Source organism: Panthera pardus, unplaced genomic scaffold, assembly GCF_024362965.1.
Source record: "Panthera pardus isolate Hobbes unplaced genomic scaffold, ASM2436296v1 HiC_scaffold_12, whole genome shotgun sequence".
Taxonomy (NCBI): Eukaryota; Metazoa; Chordata; class Mammalia; order Carnivora; family Felidae; genus Panthera; species Panthera pardus.
The window spans coordinates 60,968,746-60,989,291 of record NW_026526677.1 but is presented as its reverse complement, the minus strand read 5'-3'; the positions used below and the strand labels follow the sequence as shown (position 1 = coordinate 60,989,291).

The window sequence follows — 20,546 nt, the reverse complement described above, 5'->3', positions numbered from 1 at the left end:
TTGTGTTTTATTTATTTTAGAGAGAGAGCGCGCGCTAGCAGGGGAGGGGCAGAGTGATTGGGGGACAGAGGATCAGGAGTGGGCTCTGTCCTGATAACAGCAAGCTTGATGCAGGGCTCGAACTCCCAAACCGTGAGATCATGACCTGAGCCAAACTCAGTCGCTCAACCAACTGCGTTACTTAGGCGCCCCTGTAGGGTTATATCTAATACACCTGAGTGACGAAACATTTTAGAGAAAAACAAGCACTGGAAGGAAGGAGAACAGAGCCATTGAATTATTGTTGGCATCCATAGTCTAGTCTAAGATTTCCTGGAGATAGTGATAAGAATTTGGGGTATAATTTGAATATATGATTATTTATAAAAATCCCCTCTGACTAGTTCAAAACTTGGGATTTTTTTATTTTTTATTTTTTAAAAATGTTTGAGAGAGAGAGAGCGCACACACACATGTGAACTGGAGAGGGGCAAAGAGAGGAAGAGAGAGAATCCCAAGCAGTCTCCATGCTCAGCAAGTAGCCTGAATGCAGGACTCCCATCCCACGACTGTGAGATCATGACCTGAGCCAAAATCAACAGTTGGGATGTTCAACTGACTGAGCCACCCAGGCATCCTCAAATTTGGGATTTTTAAAAAACTTATTTAGCATACTAAATTTCATTTTTAGATCAAAATAGGAGAACTCCAAAGGTGGGTAGTTGTCTGTTTTCATACAATTATGACTACATGAGGCTTGCATTTTAACCCAGTAGTTGGGTTAAAAGCTTTTACGGAGGTGTTTTTTTTTTTTAATATTAAAATTTTTTTTAATGTTCATTTTTGAGACAGAGAGAAAGAGAGTATGAGTGAAGGAGGAGCAGAGAGAGAGGGAGACAGAGAATCTGAAGCAGGCTCCAGGCTCTGAACTGTTAGCACAGAGTCCGAGCGAGGTTCGAATCTACGAACCACAAGATCATGACCTGAGCCAAAGTCAGACGCTTAACTGAGTGAGACACCCAGGTGCCCCATTATGGAGTTCTTTAATGAATTTTTCTGCTAAGTTTTTTTGTTGTTTAGTCAAATAATTAATATGGATTTTGTGGTAGTATTGGTTCTTATGTTTGGAAACTTTTTAAAATAGATACAGTGAATAACTTAATGTATTCAGTTCCCAGCATGACTTCAAAAAATAACAAGAAGGTTGAGACACTTTATACATGTGGCATTCTCAGTGTACTAAGAGAAGTAATAACATTAAGTGGATAGAGTCTTAGGTTAGAGGCAGGTTGGTATAATGAAGTTATAGAAAATGTGAACTTTGCCAAAAATAAATTTATTTAATATCTCTAACTTATCTCTGAGTTACTTTTTGTAATGTGGAGGCAGTGCCAGCATCCTGAAAGAGCATCTTAATCTGACCTCCTACTATTAGATAATTTATAATTCTAGAACTTCACTTTATTTGTAATGTGGTAACCTGTGAATTCATTCCCATATACAATAATATGTATAAACTTGTGTGTTCATTACCATATACAATGACAAGATTTTAATATTCCCATCAGTGGCAATTTTATTACTTCCTTAGGAGGCTGTTTTAATAATGTTTGAGCGAATCCTGTCTTTTATTCTATAGATAAGGAAGCTGAGGCCTTTTGAAGCTCTATGACTTGTCCAGGGACACAGTCATCTAGGTTAGGAATAGGGATTCTATTCATTCATTAAATATTTCCTTAAGAGCCTACTTCATAAGTCAGTGTCCCTACTGTCACCAGAGTTAAGTTGGGATGGAGGTAGAAGGGGACAGGATAGAGACATGTATGGCATGGCAGATAAGAACAGAAATAATTTCATTTGAATACAAACTACGTAGGATTAGAGATGTATACACATTGCTTTGACAACACAGATGGGAAGATCATGGTATTGATTAACTCAGTGGCAGATCTAGAGCTGACTTTTCCAACTCTTAGTCCAGGGTTTCATTGTTCTCTTCACTTTTATGCATTGCTTATCTGGGGAGGAGAAATACCCAAGTGAGTTTTCTTGTCTATAGGCAGCATTTAAATCAATCATCTCTCACACAGTTCTGGTCTGGGTAGTAAAAATAGAGAATTGATAGGTTAAATCTTATTTATTTGGGATTTTCATGTATTTTTTTTTAAGTGTTTATTTATTTTTGAGAGAGCACAAACGGGGGAGGGCCAGAGAGGGCGACAAAGAATCTGAAGTGGGCTCTTCACTGACAGCAGCGAGCCAGATGTGGGGCTTGCACTCATGAACTGTGAGACTATGACCTGAGCCGAAGTCAGATGTTCAACCGACTTAGCCCCCCAGGTGCCCCAGGGTTTTCTTGTATTTTTTTTTGAAATTGAAGTCTCTTCTTGTAGTTGCAAACTATAATTAAGAGAACAACATCCAGTTTCCTAAATTCTTAGGTTTTTGAACTGTGTTGTAAGAGCTGACTTTGCTGTAATTATTCATAAAGACCTGGATCATAATGTTATAACAGCATCAAATGTTATTCTCTCTGTAGATGGAAAAGCTTTCTTATTTACAAATGAATCAAGAACTTGAATCATTTTGGGGCACCTGGGTGGCTCAGTCGGTTAGGCGGCCGACTTTGGCTCAGGTCACGATCTCGCAGTTCATGAGTTCCAGTCCTACATTGGGCCCTTTGCTGACAGCTCAGAGCCTGGAGCCTGCTTCATATTCTGTGTCTCCCTTTCTCTCTGCCCCTCCCCAGCTCGCACTCTGTCTCTGTCTCTCTCAAAAATAAATAAATGTTAAAAAAAATTTTTTTTTTTTTTTTAACTTGAATCATTTTATTTAAAACAAATGCCTCTTCAGGGAAATTTGACAATGCTTTTGTACTTCTTAGAGATTGCATAGTACTTTTAAAAATTACCAGATTTTGAATTTTAATTTTGTTCCTACTGTTCTTTTCAGCCAAAGAGATTTGCATTGGCATTTTAATCAATAGAGAGTATAGATTCCTTCCTTTTGCAGAATAGTATATTTAATATGCATTAATTCCTAGTACTTAAATTCAAGTTAATTAAGATGAGGTGTACCAGGGTTTTGGGTGTTCTTGATTGTGTTTTTCTTTTTATTTTAATTTCTAATAGGTATTATTCTGAAAGCTCTTTAGAACAGAATTAAGAATTTTATGCTGTTTTGTTTTTTCCCTTATTTAGAAATCGAAACGAGTTGGCTGAGACTCTTGCCCTCCTGAAAGCACAGATTGATCCTGTGCTACTGAAAAACTCTAGCCAACAGGACAACTCTTCCCGGGAAAGTCCCAGCTTAGAGGATGAGGAGACTAAAAAGGAGGAAGAAGCACCTAAACAAGGTTTTTTTTGTGTGTTTTGTTTTGCTTTGTTTTGTAATTTCTTCTCTCTTCTTCTACTCCTGCTTCCAGCTGTATTAATTAGAATTCTCTCAATTTGAAAAGTTGAAGTCTTCCTGTAGAAGGAGGTTGATTTTTCTTTTCTTTAATGAAAAATAAGAAGCAAAAAGCCATTGAGTACTATCATCTTTTATATTGAACATTTAAAAAGTTTAAATAAAACATGTTCAGATCATCAAAACATTTTTACTATTTTAAGAATGCAAAGATACTTAGTGAACTCTTTTTTATCATTGGAGTAAAGTGACCATAACATAGAATTTATCATTTTAACCACTTATTTTAAGTGTACAATTCTGTGTCATGAAGTACATCTACGTTGTTGGGCATCTGTCACCACCGTCTGTTTCCGGAGTCATCCTCCCCATCTGAAACTCTGTACCTGTTAACCCCTCTCCCTAGCCCCTGGCATCCACCATTTTACTTTCTGAGTTTCCCTGACTCTAGGAATCTTGTGTTCAAGAAATCATAGACTGTTTGTTCATTTGTAACTGGCTAATTTCACCGAGCATAATGACAGGCTGAGTAATAATCCACTGTGTATGTGTGTCATGTTTTTATTTATTCATTGTCAGTAGACAGTTGAGTTTCTTCCACCTTTCGGCTGTTGTGAATAGTGCTGCTACAAACACAGGTGTACAAATATCTGTTCGAGTTCCTGCTTTCACTTCTCTTGGGTATATACCTAGAAGTGGAATTGCTGAATCATATGGTAGTTTGAGGATCTGCCATACCGTTTTTAACAGGTGCTGCACCATTTTATATTCCCACTAGTCATGTTACAGTGCAGCCCACAAAATGCTGTGTGTTACATTTTCATTTCATCATCATAGCAGCTCCTTGAAGTAACTACTACTATTATTTCGATTTTAGAGTTGAGGGAATTAGGAAGTTTATAAACTTGCCCTCACTGCTATAGATAATAAAGTGTCAGAGTCTAGATTTAAACCCTGATCTTTGTATCACATATACTCTTCAACTAGAGTGATCTAGGGCGGTACTTCTCAAATGTTAATAGACATGCTGTTTACCTGGTGATCTTTTTATAGTGCAGACACTGATTGAGTTGATCTGATGTGAGGCTGCCGATTTGCCATATTAAATAAGGACCTAGGTGACACTGATGATGCTGGTCAAAGGACCACACTTTGAATAGCAAAAGGTTATAGAGGCAGTTTCCTCCTAACCTTGTATTTGTCTAAATACAACAGTCTTTCAAAAAGCTGTTTTGTTTCAAATACAACAAAGTCTTTCAAAGTCTGTTCAAAAATACAACAAAGTCTTTCACTACTCCTTAGTGAATGCTGATGTTATCACCCTCAAGAGTTAAGAGAAAGCACAACGAGGGGCCCCCCGGGTGGCTCAGTTCATTAAGCATCTGACAAGAAATGCTTACTGTACACCTGTGTTCCAAACACCATTTCAGTAGACAAAGACTGAAATCCTTGTCTTTGTGAAGCTTACACTAAAGTGGATAAAGTAGCTGGCACATACCACTGCCCATGTGTCAAGTACTGTTCTCAGTGATTTACATATAGTAAGTCATATAATCTTCACAACTGTTAGGCATGACATTAGTTCATTGTTGTTGTTTTCAGATGAGAGAAACGAGATACGGAGAGGTTTGAGTGACTTTCCCAGAGTCACATAACCGGTTAGTGGTGCACCCAGTATTCACACCTGGGCAGTCGTTCGGGTCTTTGTCCAGAGTGCCTGTACTTTCGATGCTGCACTAACATATAATTTGTAGTAGACAGTTTTATTTAGTCCCCAAAGCCCTATCTCTTACTCTATCCTCTCAGGTGTAATTATGTTCTGTTCCAACCAAGACCGAAGAAATGGGATTCTGGGCTTGTCATTTTTATTACTATTAGATAAAAACAAACTATTAGATATAGCCCCCCTTGGGCGGGGGGCTAGGGGGATATTCGGAAATCAGACATCAGGGAGGAAAAAATAAACAGGAAGTGAATAAAGAATAAAACGGCTACTCTTACTCTTGCAACTAAAATAGATTTTTCTTTGTTAAATTGTCATGCTTTGTGTCTAACCTTAGGAAAATTACTTTTTATATACATGCCAAGAAGAAATGCATTACATATAAAAATAGGCAGAAAAAAGATCCAAAAATGGCATCATATGTCCAAAAACATTCACTAACTAAATAATTAAATTGGTTTTTTAATTTCAAATGTAATTAGAATTGCCTTTGAAAAAGTCTGAATTTCTTAAACTGCCATTCAGAATCTCCTAGTCTGGCTTCAAACTATTTTCTGCTGTTGTCTCCTACTGTTTTCTTACAGGATCACTGGTTCCAGATTATCTAGACTTCTTTATTTTCTCCTGGTGTCTTGGGCATTCTTTCTGTGTCTTATCATGCTTTTATCTCGAGATAATGTTCCTCCAGTGTGGAAATTCTAGTTATTCTTCAGGGCCATCTAGAATCTCCTAATCTTGATCCTTTTTCTAAGTTCTGCTGACACTCATTTTTTTCACACTCACATTAGGGTCAGTCATACTACTAGTGTAAGAGCTTGAAGCTCTTTAAAATTTGTTGACTGTTATTCTCAGACTATAATAGATTGCAAAGCAAGTGTTAGGTATAACTTAAGTCCTTCTCTGTTTAAGACCCAGGATATTTTGTTAGGTGATATACTACCTGGAAGTTACTTACAGGATGCCATGAAGTTGAATCTATATTTTTACTCCATGTTAGATACTGTATTCTAATTTAGAAGGGATGAAAAAATTAAAAAAGGAAATTTTATGGGGAAAAACAAAGTTGAAGGAAATCCTAACCTTTATTTTAGTTTTTTTTCTGCTAATTGGAAAAAGTCTTTCTTTTGTTAAATTTTGCACTCATACTCTTCTGCCTATATGTAGAATGGGTAAAGAATATCATTTGAGGGGCACCTGGGTGGCTCAGTTGGTTAAGCGTCCGACTTCGGCTCAGGTCATGATCTCACGGTTTGTAAGTTCGAGCCCCGCATCAGGCTCTGTGCTGACAGCTCAGAGCCTGGAGCCTGTTTCAGATTCTGTGTCTCCCTCTCTCTCTGACCCTCCCCTGTTCATGCTCTGTCTCTCTCTGTCTCAAAAATAAATAAACATTAAAAAAAAAAAGAATATCATTTGAGAATCTTTAATAGAGAGTTGAAATTGTAGATTGGCAGCATGCAAGTCTGATTTGGCCTGAAAACATGTTTATTTTCGTTTTTCCAAAGCAAGTGCTGCTTTGTTTTTTGTTTTGTTTTTAATAAATGTAAAAGTTGCCATTTTGAAGTGTACTATTCAGTGGTTTTTAGTATACTCACAATGTTGTGCAACCATAACTACCATCTAATTATAGAACATTTCCATCATCCCATAAAGAAACCCTGTAACCTTAATTAAGCAGTCACTTGCCATTTTTTATCTTCCCCTAACCCCTAGAAGCCACTAATCTACTTTCTGTCTCTGTGGATTTACGTGGTTTGAACATTTCGTATAAGTGGAATCATACGACGTAGGGCCTTTTGTGTCTGACTTCTTTTGCATGGCAAAACTGCTGCTTCTTTCACTTTCAAGGTCTACCCTTGTTGTAGCATGTATCAGCACTTAATTCTTTATTATGAATAATATTTCCTTGTATAGATATACCACATTTGTTAATTTATTAGTTGATGGACATTTGACTTGTTTCCACTTTTTGGCTGTTATGAATAATGCTACTGTGAACATCCATGTACATATTTTTGTGGAAACATGTTTTCATGTGTGTCCTTTTTTTATTTTTTAATTTGAATTTGCTGTGAACATTTAAAATTGGAAATTAGAAGAGTTGGTAACTATGGAGCATTATTTTTGCCTATCAGCAATGGACTGTACCTGAATAATGGTTGACCCTTCTTAGAATTCTCATTCTCTGCTTTACCTTAGTTCTCTCTTCCATCCCCTAAGCTTGGGCTTAGTCTCAGCAGCTTAGCCGAGTACTTATATTTTTTCTTTCTTATGATATAGTTAAAGTGAAAAAAATATTATATTCATGTGTCTATCAAATAATGAAAAACACAAAAGAAGAGAAAGGAAAATGGGAGAATCTCCTTGTTTGCAACAATGAAGAAAATTCCTACAGTTATAATAGGTAAAGAAAGCTACAGATGATTGTCTTGTAGCCATTACTAACATGGTATCTGATATAAAGCTTAAATTCAACATGGCAAAATAACATAACTTAGTGTAGTGTATTAGTCTGCCCCGTCTGCCATAACAGAATATAAGGCTTGGTGGCTTAAACAGCAGACATTTATTTTCTCACAGTTTGGGAGGCTAGAAGTCCCCGATTGAGGTGCCAGCTGACTCAGTTTCTGGTGAGGGCTTCCTTCCTGGCTTACAAATGGCTGCCTTCTTTCTGTGCCCTCGCATGGCCTCTTCTATTTTGTATGTGTGGTGAGAGTGATCTGGTGTTTCCCTTTTCTTACAAGGGCACCAGCCCTCTTGGATTAGGGCTCCACCTTTTTGATATCATTTAACAATAATTACCTCACTGAGGGCCCTGTCTCCCAATACAGCCACATTTGGGGATTGGGGCTTTATCATATGAATTTAGGGAGGGACATAATTCACTCCATACATGTAGTATTGTGAAACCGTCCACAGTAATATGATGGGTAATGGAAAAGACACCTGGTCGAGAAATTGGGAAAGACGGAGAGAACTGAAATTTTAAGATGTGTTTCTTCATGCTATTATGAGCAGTTATATATGGAGATTGTTTCTTTTCTTTTCATTCCAGTGCAGTTATCACATAGCATTAATATTAGTTTCAGGTGTACAATGTAATGATTCAGCAATTCCGTCTGAATTGGTTGATGAGCAGTTATATATTTTTAAGAAAAAATACTACATGTGTACCAAAACCTTTTTTTTAATGTTGAGTTTGGATCCAGCAAAAAACGTGTCCAACTAGACTGAGTATTTGCATACATAAGTACAGTTGCAAATACTCTTAACTCATAGTGAATAGACTACTAGGAACAAACGGACAAGAAGTTAAGTCATTTGTTAAATTTTGTATCATAGCTGATGAAAGCACAGATATTAATATTATACAAATGTACATATAATACAAATATAATACAAATATTAGGGATTTATTTGTAGCATCTATGAGTCTTTTTAAATGACAAGAGTTTATTTGAATATGGTTCCTTAGTGAGTCCAAATTTAGGAGATGGCTTTTTTGTACATTGAGAGAAAAGTTTTATTTATTAATTTTTTTTTTTTTTTTTTAAGTTTTAAATCTAAATGTAGGGGCACCTGGCTGGCTTGCCTGGAGGGGCATGTGACTCTTGATCTCTTAACCCCATGTTACTTGTAAAGATTACTTAAAAATAAAATCTGGGGTGCCTGGGTGGCTCATTCAGTTAAGTGTCCAACTCTTGATTTCGACTCACCTCATGAGCTTACCGTTGATGGGTTCCGGTGCTGCATTGGTGGAGCTTTTCAGAGCTCTTCAGGTGGAGCCTGCTTGGGATTCTTTCTCTCTCCCTTTCTCTCAGCCCTGCTCATGGCTGCTCTCACTCTCTCTCAAAATAAGTAAACTTAAAAAAAAAAAAAAAAAAAATAGGTGTGCCTGAGTAGCTCAGTCAGTTAAGCATCTGACTCAGTCCCTGCTCAGGTCTTGATCTCTGGGTCATGAGTTCAAGCCCCGTATTGGAGCTTCAGCATGGAGCCTACAGACAGACAGACAGACAGAAAGAAAGAAAGAAAGAAAGAAAGAAAGAAAGAAAGAAAGAAAGAAAGAAAAGAAAGAGGGAGGGAGGAAGGAAGGAAGGAAGGAAGGAAAGAAAGAAAGAAAGAAAGAAAGAAAGAAAGAAAGAAAGAAAGAAAAAGAAAGAAAGAAAGAAAGAAAGAAAAGAAAGGAGGAAGGAAAGAAAGAAAGAAAGAAAGAAAGAAAGAAAGAAAGAAAGAAAGAAAGAAAGGAGGGAGGGAGGAAGGAAGGAAGGAAGGAAGAGAAAAGGAGGAAGGGAGGAAGGAAGGAAGGACGAGAGAGAGAAAGAGAGAAGGAAAGAGAGAGAGAAAGAAGGAAAGAGAGAGAAAGGGAGAGAGAGGAAGGAAGGAAGGAAGGAAGGAAGGAAGGAAGGAAGAAAAGAGGGAGGAAGAAAGAAAGAGAGAGAGAGGGGGAGGGAGGGAAGGAGGAAGGAAGAAAGAAAGAAGAAAGGAGGGAAGAAGGAAGGAAGGAAGAAAAGAGGGAGGGAGGGAGGCAGAAAAAGAAAGAAAGAAAGAGAAAGAAAGAAAGAAAAAGTTACCTAGATTTGATCCTTCTTTAACCATTGTGATCATAATGTCTGACACAAAGCTTAAATTGGTGGTGATGACATTTTGTAAACACATCACAATTTTAAAGACAAAAGAATGGAACTTCACTGTGTTATTATCTGAGTGTTTCTTTGAATTTTGTTTTAAATGTTTTTCAGGGGAGGGGCAGAGAGAGAGGGAGACACAGAATCTGAAGCAGGCTCCAGGCTCTGAGCTGTCAGCACAGAGCCCAATGAGGGGCTCGAACTCACAGACTGTGAGATCATGACCTGAGCTGAAGTTGGATGCTTAACCGACTGAGCCACCCAGGTGCCCCTGAGTGTTTCTTTGTATAAAAAATTTAAAGTGAAACATGTCACAGTTATGGTAATTAACCATTTGAACTGAATAAGCTTTTAAAGCCTGCCTTCTGGGTGAATCAATTTTTTTTTTTGCTTAATGAATGTACACAGTGCAATAGTTTTCTGCACTATGAGGTTTGATAATCTAAAGTGCCCAGCAGGAATCTTCAGTTCAACTAAGCATTTGGACCCACAAGACTACTACAGATCACACTTGGCATCAGTCTACTAAGATCAGTGTAAGACAGAGCTTGCCAACAGGAGTAGCAGCTTGCCAACAGGTTTAGGCTTTGCTGCAGTCTGTGTTGCAGTTTATATGGCCATCCACGAATCCAGGAGCAATCTTCTTCCCGCTGACAACTTCAGGACCAAGTATATGGGATTCACATTGAATAGGTGTGGGAACTGCTTTGTCTTAAAGGCCTCATGTTCCATAGAGGCCAGTATCTCTTATAATAAACTCTATAGGCTATATATATTCAGTGGTCCTCATGCCCAAATAGATGAGTCCCTACATTCAGGAGTGCCCCAACTATGACATCCCCATCATGTGTTTATATTTTTTCTTAGTTTAGATGTATTTTATCAGTTAGAGGTCATTGATAACATATGCACTGTTGCCTAGTGATGGTCTGGTTGACATTCCAGTTTTTTTAGTTAACCAAGGGAGTAGAACTTAACCAACAGTCAAATTCTCGGGAGAAGAAGAAAAGCTTTTCTTAACCTGTGGCCCGTAGATGGCTTAGCTGTGATGTGGTGCTAAGAAAACTTTCTGGGGAGTGGGGGGAATCATAACTTTTTAATATCATTTAGGTTAAAAAAAAATCCATACCTTATCAACTAATATCTTCTCAAAGATTCAGGTTGGCAATACAGTTCAAATACTTGGGATACAACTAATAAGTTGATTCACATGTTTTTCATGAATTTGGTTCAATAGGGAATGTAGTAGATAAGGAATAATCTGGCCCACTTTCCTAAACTGCAGTTGGTATTCAGAGATGGATATGATGGCTTGAATTCTGAAATAGGTTCTCCAACTTCAAACTTACGGAAAATTAGTACTGTTTAGTTTACCTTTCTTTTTTTTTTTTAATTTTTTTTTTAATGTTTTATTTTTAGGACAGGGAGAGACAGAGCATGAACAGGGGAGGGTCAGAGAGAGGGAGACACAGAATCTGAAACAGACTTCAGGTTCTGAGCTGTCAGCACAGAGCCTGACGCAGGGCTCGAACTCACGGACCGCAAGATCATGACCTGAGCCGAAGTCGGCCGCTTAACCGACTGAGCCACCCAGGCGCCCCATAGTTTGCCTTTCTAAACTAGTATCAACAGAACACTATGAAGAGCTATAGAATTTATACAGAATTTATTTATGTTTCTAACATTCTGTTTTTCTTACCTTCAGCCCACTTTATTCATTTATATTATCTGTCTGGCCCCTGTGGCCATTAGAGTTTGTAACCCCTTCCATAGAACGGGTGGGTACTAATTGTTACAGCTATGAAGAAATATTTTGGTATGATATGGGTGTTTAATCTAGAGATTATGGATGGGTGTCAAAATGTCCTTGTACCGAGCACAAAATAGTGCACTATTTATATTACCTTTTTAAATATTGTTTCACTCCAAAAAGGTACAGAGAGACAAGATAAATACAAGTATTATTGTCACCTTATTTCAATAGCTTAAACAGTTCCCTTTATAAAAGAAAATGTACTATTTTTATGTCACCATCATTCTTTACATCAGGCCTGACTTAAATTGTCAAGATAAAAGACAAAATACATTGAAGTTCACATTTCTTTATTTTTATTTTTAATTTAATTTTATTTTTATTTTATGTTGCTTCTTATGTGAGTGATTTGTGCTTATTGGAGAGGGAAAAAGAAGAGCATAAGAAACTTCATGATTCAATTGACTATTGAAATCATTCTAAGTTTGGTGTGACTTGAATTAGAAAGGAAAAATTGAAGTTATTTTTCTTGGTTTTTGGAAAATGGCAGTGGTATTGTTTTTGAGTCTTTATAGATTCCTTCATTAAAGGAATATTATCAGTGGCAAAAGTTAAAAATGATAGACAGTATCTGAAACAAAGCTCTTAAAAGAGCTGGGGTACTATGGGCCTCAGGAGTTCTCAAACTTTTTCAGCCAAAGCTCCCTTCCAGAATAAACTCCACACTGAGCTTTGTCCAAACTTCTAGGAATAGAATCAAAATTAAGTAGGACAGGGACAATATAGACATGCAAAAAAGAAACTTCAAATAAAAGTATGAGAGAGGAATAGAGTTTGGTGATCTCTTTAAATAAATCACTTTAGTTTTGAATATCTCACTAAAATAACAGATGGGGAGCTCCAGAGCTATGAAATTAGAACTATCTATTTGACATAAAAATAAGCAACTAAAAAGGATCAAAGTAAATCCCATAGGATTATGAGAACAAAAGGGAATAAGAAGCAGGATACTCTCACTGCCACGAATGAAAGCTTATCCTAAAGACTTTCCCTCAAAATGTGAAAACTATAGAAACTATAAAAATGTGAAAACTTCATAGGTGGTAGAACTCAGAAGAGTCAAGATTTTTAAAAAATCTAGGAGGAACGTCAGAGTGAACAAACACAAGATAGTGCCTTTACAAAATAACAAATGAAAAGCTGTATTATTTTTTTAATCAAAAAGAAATGAAGAGGGGCGCCTGGGTGGCGCAGTCGGTTAAGCGTCCGACTTCAGCCAGGTCACGATCTCGCGGTCCGTGAGTTCGAGCCCCGCGTCAGGCTCTGGGCTGATGGCTCAGAGCCTGGAGCCTGTTTCCGATTCTGTGTCTCCCTCTCTCTCTGCCCCTCCCCTGTTCATGCTCTGTCTCTCTCTGTCCCAAAAATAAATAAAAAACGTTGGGAAAAAAAAAAATTAAAAAAAAAAAAAAAAAGAAATGAAGAGGGGTACCTGGGTGGCTCAATCAGTTAAGCATCCAACTTCAGCTCAGCTCATGATGTCCTGGTTTGTGAATTCAACCCTGCATCAAGGCTCTGTGCTGACAGCTTAGAGCCTGTAGCCTGCTTTGGATTCAATCTCTCTCTCTCTCTCTCTCTCTGTCTCTGTCTCTCTGTCTCTCTCTCTCTGCCCCGCCCCTGTTCCCACTCTGTCTCTGTCTCTGTCTCTCTCTCTCTCTCTCTCAAAAATAAACATTGAAAAAAATGAAAAATTAATGAAACTTGACAGAAAGAAATAAGGATTTGAAGATAGGAAAGAAAATCAACAAGCATCCAGTATAAAGGAAACGAAAACAAGAGCAAGGGAACAGACAAAAATACTAAAGTCTGCTTAACAAAACCTCCTGAAACAAAGTTGTTAGGCTGTATATTGAAATGACACTGCGTACCTTGGAAAATCAACCCAGAACACCCAACTTCAGGACATATTCCAGTAAAATTATTGGGATTTGAAGAAAGAAAGTCTTTGTTTATCCAAGCAAAAAGACCACATGATTTATAAGGGAAAGAAAATCAGACTGCCATCGCTCTATTTGAAAGCAATGCTTTATGATAGAAGAAAATGCCATAACGTGTGTGAGGCAACAAAAATGTGACCCAGGGACTTCATGTCCAGCCAGAGTAGCTTTCACATAAAGACTGCAGATACACTTACCAAAGTCTAAGGTCTGTTTTCCCATGAATCTTTTTTATAGAAATCTTCAAGCAGGGGCACCTGAGTGGCTCTATCAGTTAAGCGGCTGACTTCAGTTCAGGCAGGTCATGATCTCATGGCTTGTGAGTTTGGGCCCTGCGTCAGGCTCTGTGATGACAGCTCAGAGCCTGGAGCCTGCTTCAGATTCTGTGTCTCCCTCTCTCTCTGCCCCTCCCCCACTCACGCTCTGTCTCTGTCTCTCTCTCAAAAACAAACATTAAAAAATTAAAAAACAGTACTTAAGAAATCTTCAAACAAACGAGCTTCAGATAGCCAGAATGACTATCACAATATCAGTGCTGTATGTTGTCAAAATACATATAAACATGTTCATTTGTATGGCTTAATATTCATGTGTATGTTTCCTACCTCTGTTTATGAGAGTAATCTAAGAACAATGATGCCCCAGTAGCAGTGAGCACTATTTTAGCCTCTAGATTTTTATTTCAAAAAATCATTCTCCAATAAAAAGAACCAGTGCTCCTCAGACTGATTCTGGTGATGGGCAGAGAAAATGCAAGATGAACCCGGGACATTTTAGAAAGCGAGAAACTAAAGAGGTGCTCAAAAAAGAACTTGGGCATATCAGTAAGACGCAGGTGCCAACCAGAAAGAGCACCCAGTGGTGAAAGCAGAAACTGTTTTAGCTGCAAATATACTGATAGATAGATTTAAACCATAGATTTAAATAAATGCCCATAAGTTTCTACTTATATAAATACATAATTGCATAAATAAATAAATAGAAGTGAAGGGATAGCTTTTCCCTGCAGACAAATATTAGTTAATTAATGTAGAAGGAATGAGGGAAATAAAAAACCACCAGTGTGGGAACACTACAGTAATCATTGTTATAGGCAAGCTCTCTGACAGATGCTAAAATCAGTCGTTTATAGTTTGTGGAGGAGTATTAGCATAATTTCAAAGCATCTTCCCAAGATGCTTTACCTGTTAGAAAAAGAAAAATGGTAATTTTACAATAGCATAACCAGCCAACAGAACCTTAACCAAGTGATTGAAGTATTAACATCTTGTATTCTCTGGTGTAATATACAGCATCTCTTATGGAATTTTTGTCAAAAATGTGTAATTTCAAGAAAACATTTAAAAGCCCAAATTGGGGCACCTGGGTGGCTCAGTCGATTGAGCGTCTGACTTCTGCTCAGGTCATGATCTCAGGGCTCATGAGTTCAGGGCTTGTGTCGGGCTCTGTGATGACAACTCAGATCCTGCAGCCAGCTTCAGATTCTGTGTCTTCGTCTCTGCCCCTCCCCCACTCATACATACTCTGTCTCTCTCAAAAACAAATATTAAAATTTTTTAATTAAAAATTAAAAGCCCAAATTAAGAGGTATTCTATAAATTGTGTCAAAGTTAGAAGAAACAGGGAAAGAATGAGGAACAAAGATTGGAGGAGGCAAGAACATAAGAACAAAATGAGACCTGAAACCTTAAACAGAAAAGATATTGGGGGGAAAACTGGCAAAATTTAAATAAAATCTGTTTAATTAATAGTATTTTACTGATGTTAATTTCCTGGTTTTGATAATTATACTATGGAACATGTAGGTTCTTAACTTTAGGAAAAACAGTGAAAGTACTAGAACTATTTTTGTAACATATCTGTATGTCTAAAATTATTTCAAAGATTTTAAAAAGGATGTTGGGTGAGCTTTAAATTTGTAGTTACATGTAGCTAAATCTAAATGACAGAAACGAGAAAGAATGTGTAGTCTTTAATGGCTATGTGTTTTGACAATGGAGCTATAGTAAGACAACAAATGGAGAAAGAATGGGAAGAGTACAAGCACTTCTTGACTTTTTAATAAATCACTTTGATGATGATGTCAATATTGTTATTCTGAGAATGTTTTATATATAACGTGAGGAAAAAATATTTTATTTTAATTATATCATCCATGGGATCCTTTAAAACCAAGATTCTCTGGGGGTACAGGTGGAGCAGGAGAAATAAGATGTAAGATAGAAGAGATTAAGGAAACACTGAAATATCATTATGAATTCATGAGGTTTTCCCCTCACATATTTATTTGTTTATTTGTTTGTTTACTTTGAGAGACAGGGAGAGAGGGAATCCCAAGCTGACTCCACACTGTCAGCACAGAGCCCGATTTGAGCTCGATCTCACGACCATGAGATAGTGACCTGAGCCGATACCAACAATCAAATGCTTAACATACCAACAATCAGATGCTTAACCGGCTGAGCCACCCAGGTGCCCCTTAAATTTTTATTTAAATTCTAGTTCATTAACTCATGAGTTATTTTTATTAAAAAATATATGCATGTCTTTGGTAGTTCTGTCCACTGAAAAGACTTAGAAACGGTGGCCAACCCAACAGTAGTGAGCAGCCTTAACACCTGGATTGCGGTTGTGAAAATAGTTTCCCACCAATTCTGAGCCGAGAAACATCTTGTCATTCCAGATAGTATGGATGTTATTAGAGTCCTGTCAAAAAGATTCAGGAGCCAACTTAAAGAGGTCTTAAAGAGATTTTCACTGCCAAAGACAGGACAATTTAAGCACCAACAAGAATAATACTTATAATGGATTAAAGTATAATTGAATATATCTTAAATCCATGATTTCATTATGACACTAAAAGAAAAATTGGTTACCTTTGGAGAATGTCAGTGGAGACCAAGTTATTATTTTGAAAATTGTTAAATAATGAAAAGAATCATTCATCCTGCCTTTTCTGTATGAATTGTACCATTGTATAGCAAAATAGTGAATTAGTAAAGTTTATAGAATTTATTCCAACAAGTCATTGATGGAAGAATGATAGAATGGAAATATCCTCATTTTGCAATTCCTGATAAAGGTTTTAGGGAACATCAGTATCTATTAACCTCATAAAAAGAATAAAATCAGACACTAATGCCTTTTGGTAAAGAATACATCATCAGTGAAGTATTTTTGCCACAGAAATTGAACTTGAATCTGATGAAGACTGTAGATCAGAATGACAATTCAAGGGACAAAAAGGACAGAGGAGCAGGGGAGTACAGTCAGCATAATGCAGAAATGATAGGACAAATGATTCAGTGACAAATAAACTGCAAGAAAAATAAAAGATGGAGGGGACAAGAGGAGATTAAAGAGACATGAAAAAGAAAAGAACACACAGGTAAAACTAAAACAAGGAAATGATTAATATAAAAGTCAGATTAATGGTTATTTTATTCTTCGTAGGGAGAGGGAATTCTTGGGGAAAGGAATGTGTAGGGCTTGGAGAATATCTGGCAAGGTTCTATTTCCTGTTTGCCTTCTAATAATTTAATCTGTGCTTTTGTTTTGTGTGGCTTTCTTTATTTTGTTATACTTAATCATAAAAAAGCCTTTGATATCTTCCATGTAATTTTTAAAGAATAAAAGAATTGGCCCCAATTCATATCCCTTTAGCATGTAGTAAAATGGTACTATTGATATTTTAGCACAGGTATCTCCTGTTTTGTCCATTAGGTACATGTTGATGATATCAAATGATACTTGCATTATTTTGAGCCCCTTTTGGAAACTGTAAAATCTTAACACGTCTTTAAAATGGTGAAAACTTTCTTTGTCAAAATACTTCAGTTGCAAAAATATATTCCTCTCGTAGGCATGGTTGATATTTTACCTGTAATATTTCATTCATTCATTCCAATCAGCATTTATTTATTGAGTACATGGTATGTATCCTGCATTATTTTTGGTACTGGGAATAAATCTGTGAACAAAATCAGTCGACTTTTAGCCTTCATGACACTTACATAGTATGGGGAGGTAGACAATAAGTCAAATTAATAAATACATGGTGTGTTTGATGATATTGATAAGGAGCTATAGAAGGAAAATAATTTGGGGGAAGAGGGAGGGTGTAGCTTTAGACTGGGAGCCTAGAAAAGGACTCACTGAAAATGTGACTCTTGAGTAAAAACTAAAGGGTCTGGAAGAGTAAGCCATGCACATACCCAAGGAAAGCAGACAGAAACAAATGCAAGACCCTGAGGTGGGTCTAACATACATAATATGTTAGAGCAGGGATTGGCAGACTAGGGACTGCAGGCCAAATCTGGCCTGCTAATCTGGTTAATTAGAATGTATTTATTCTTTTAGTATCTTACTGTCCATAGTTGCTTCATACTACAAAGGTAGAGTTGAGTAGTTGCTACACAGACTAAAATATTTACCGGCTGACCCTTTACAGAATAAATTTGTTGTCTCCTGTTTTATAGCAAGGTGAGTAATACAGCCAAAGCAGAATGAGTGAGGGGTAATTGTCATACAGGAGGAAGTGAGGTTAGGGAGGTCAGGCTATGGGAGATGGGGGAGAGGGGTTTGGAGGTTGTATAGGGCCTTTGGTTTATTGAGAATGTTGTTTTTTAGTCTGAATAAAATGAGATCTCCCTGAAAAGATTTTATCCGGAATTCTCCTGAAATAATCCCCAAATATTCTTGTTTCTGTCTTTGGCCTTCTTTCTATTTGGCATAAGACAGCCACGGAGATCTCATTAAAACAAGTGTGATGAGGACAGTTTTTAAAGCCCTTTCTGAGTAGACTGGAAGAGATGAGATCCAAAACATAGGTGGAAGGATTGGCCTTAGCTTAAAATACCATCTCTGTTTTAACAGGAATAGGTTTGTAAGTCTGGTGATGAGAAGGAGCTTCTGCCCCATGGCTTCTGTTTTCTCTGTGAAATGAAGGACAGAATCATCTGAAAATGTAGACATAGCAGAGAGATTGAAAGTCTGAGGATAGTGAAAAACACTGAAATAGTTACTGCTAGAGAAGTAGGAAGGTTATTGGGCAGTGTCAGTGTCTCAGGGATAGCTGGTGACCATGAATTTACTGTACTACCCATCTTATTCCTTTCTATATCCCCAGTAGCTGATCTAGCTCTCTGCTCATGAAACATGAAATCATGACCTGAGCTGAAGTCAGATGCTTAACCTACTGAGCCATTCAGGCACCCCTCATATTTTCTTAATTTTTAATGAAATAGTTCAAATAAACAGAACATAGTATAAAACTTACATATTGCTCGAATTTGTTTTGATTAAAAATGTTATAGAAACAATATTTCCCTTCATATTCTGTTCCATTCCTTCTCCTTCCTTTTCTGGGTATGGCCACAGACCTATAAATCATTCACATATACATATTTATGATTTTGGTACATATGTATGTAGCCATATCAGTATATAGCATAATTTTGTGCATTTTATAGCTTCTGCGAACAGTATCATGTTACCTGTCCTTTTGCAGCTTGCTATTTTCACTCATCATTCTATTTAGTGAGTGAGTGAGTGAGTGAGTGAGTGAGAGCGCATGTGCAAGTCGGGGAGGGGCAAAGAGAGAGAGAATCCCACCCAGGCGGAGCCTGATGCAGGGCTTGATACCACAAACCATGAGATTGTGACCTGAGCTGAAGTTGGACACTTAATCGTCTGTGCCATCCAAGTGCCCCTGTTTCTTTTCTATTTTTGCTATATAGTGGTTATTCATTCTCCTATTTGAAGGATCTTTAGGTTATTTCAAATTTGCAGTTTTATAGCAGTGCTACAACAAATACTCATGTTTATTTTTCTGTATAGTGTATGTAAGTATACTTTCTATAAGCAGAACTATTCTATTATAAAGTGTATTTCTTGAAGCTTTAGAGTGGATATTTCTAGCTTGCTCTTTAAAGTGTTTGTGTTAATTTACCATAGGTATAAAAGATTTGAGCAGACTCTGAAACTACTATGCTATTTAAACAGTTCTCAAGTCTTGGCTTAGAAGAGGAGGATTATAAAGAAATTAAGCCTCATCAGGGATTAGTTACCCCTTTATCACCCAACAGATGACAAGCCCAATATATATTAGGTGGATATGGATAATTTTTGGTGAGTATGGAAAAGGAAAGGTAATAGAAAGCAAAAGTGAAAGGAAAATGTGTCAGACATGATTGTATTTGGCTATATGTTTGTTCAAACAGAGTTGGGGTTTTTTTCTTATAATAAAAAGTCAGGCAGTCAGTAATCCAGGTCTGGTTAAGCCTAAACACCCTTCCTAGTCTGACATCCTTAGCATGTGGCTTTGATTGCGCCCTCTCCAGGATTCTAGATAGAAAGGAGAAAGGGCAGAAGGCATAGTTCAGCTGAATCCTGTAAGTCTCACCCAGTAGACTTCCTCATGCATCTCTTTGGTCAGAACTGGATCATATGTCTCCTAGCTATAAGGTATCTGAAGAGGCAAGCACCTTCTGAACGAAAGCACAGTTTTGTTAGTAAGAAAGAAGAGGAAACAGGTAAAAGCATACCTTGGTAATACTGCAGGTTTGGTTCCAGACCACCCCAGCAAAGCAAATATCATAATAAAATGAATCAAAAGAATTTTTTGGTTTCCCAGCCCATATAAAAGTTATGTTTACACTATACTTTAGTCTTATTAAGTGTGCAGCAGCATTATATCTATAAAAACAATGTACCTACCTTAGTTCAAAAATACTTTATTGCTAAGAAGTGCTAACCACCATCTGAGCTTTCAGTGAGTTGTAAGCTTTGTGCTGGTGAAGGGTCTTGCCTTGATGTTGATGGCTGTTGACTGATCAGGGTGGTGGTTGCTGAAAGTTGGGATGACTGTGCCAGTTTCTTAGATGAGACAAGAATAAAGTTGGTCACATCAATTAACTCTTCCTTTCATGAACAGTCTCTCTATAGCATGTGATGCTGTTTGATTGCCTTTTACCCACAGTAAAATTTTTTCAAAATTGGAGTCAATCCTCCCAAGCTCTGATACTGCTTTATCAGCTTTGTTTATGTAACATTCTGAATCCTTTGTA

At 37.2% G+C, this 20,546-nt stretch overlaps 1 protein-coding gene across 2 annotated transcripts in view; it reads left to right on the top strand.

Moving 5' to 3' along the window:
- Positions 1–20,546, top strand: part of RSF1 (remodeling and spacing factor 1) — a 160,703-nt gene that overhangs the window by 95,849 nt on the left and 44,308 nt on the right. For both annotated transcript variants that reach the window (XM_019449923.2, XM_019449922.2), the window contains exon 5: positions 3,180–3,334. In XM_019449923.2, coding sequence (XP_019305468.2) covers positions 3,180–3,334 — 155 coding nt within the window. The remainder of the gene's footprint in view (positions 1–3,179; positions 3,335–20,546) is intronic.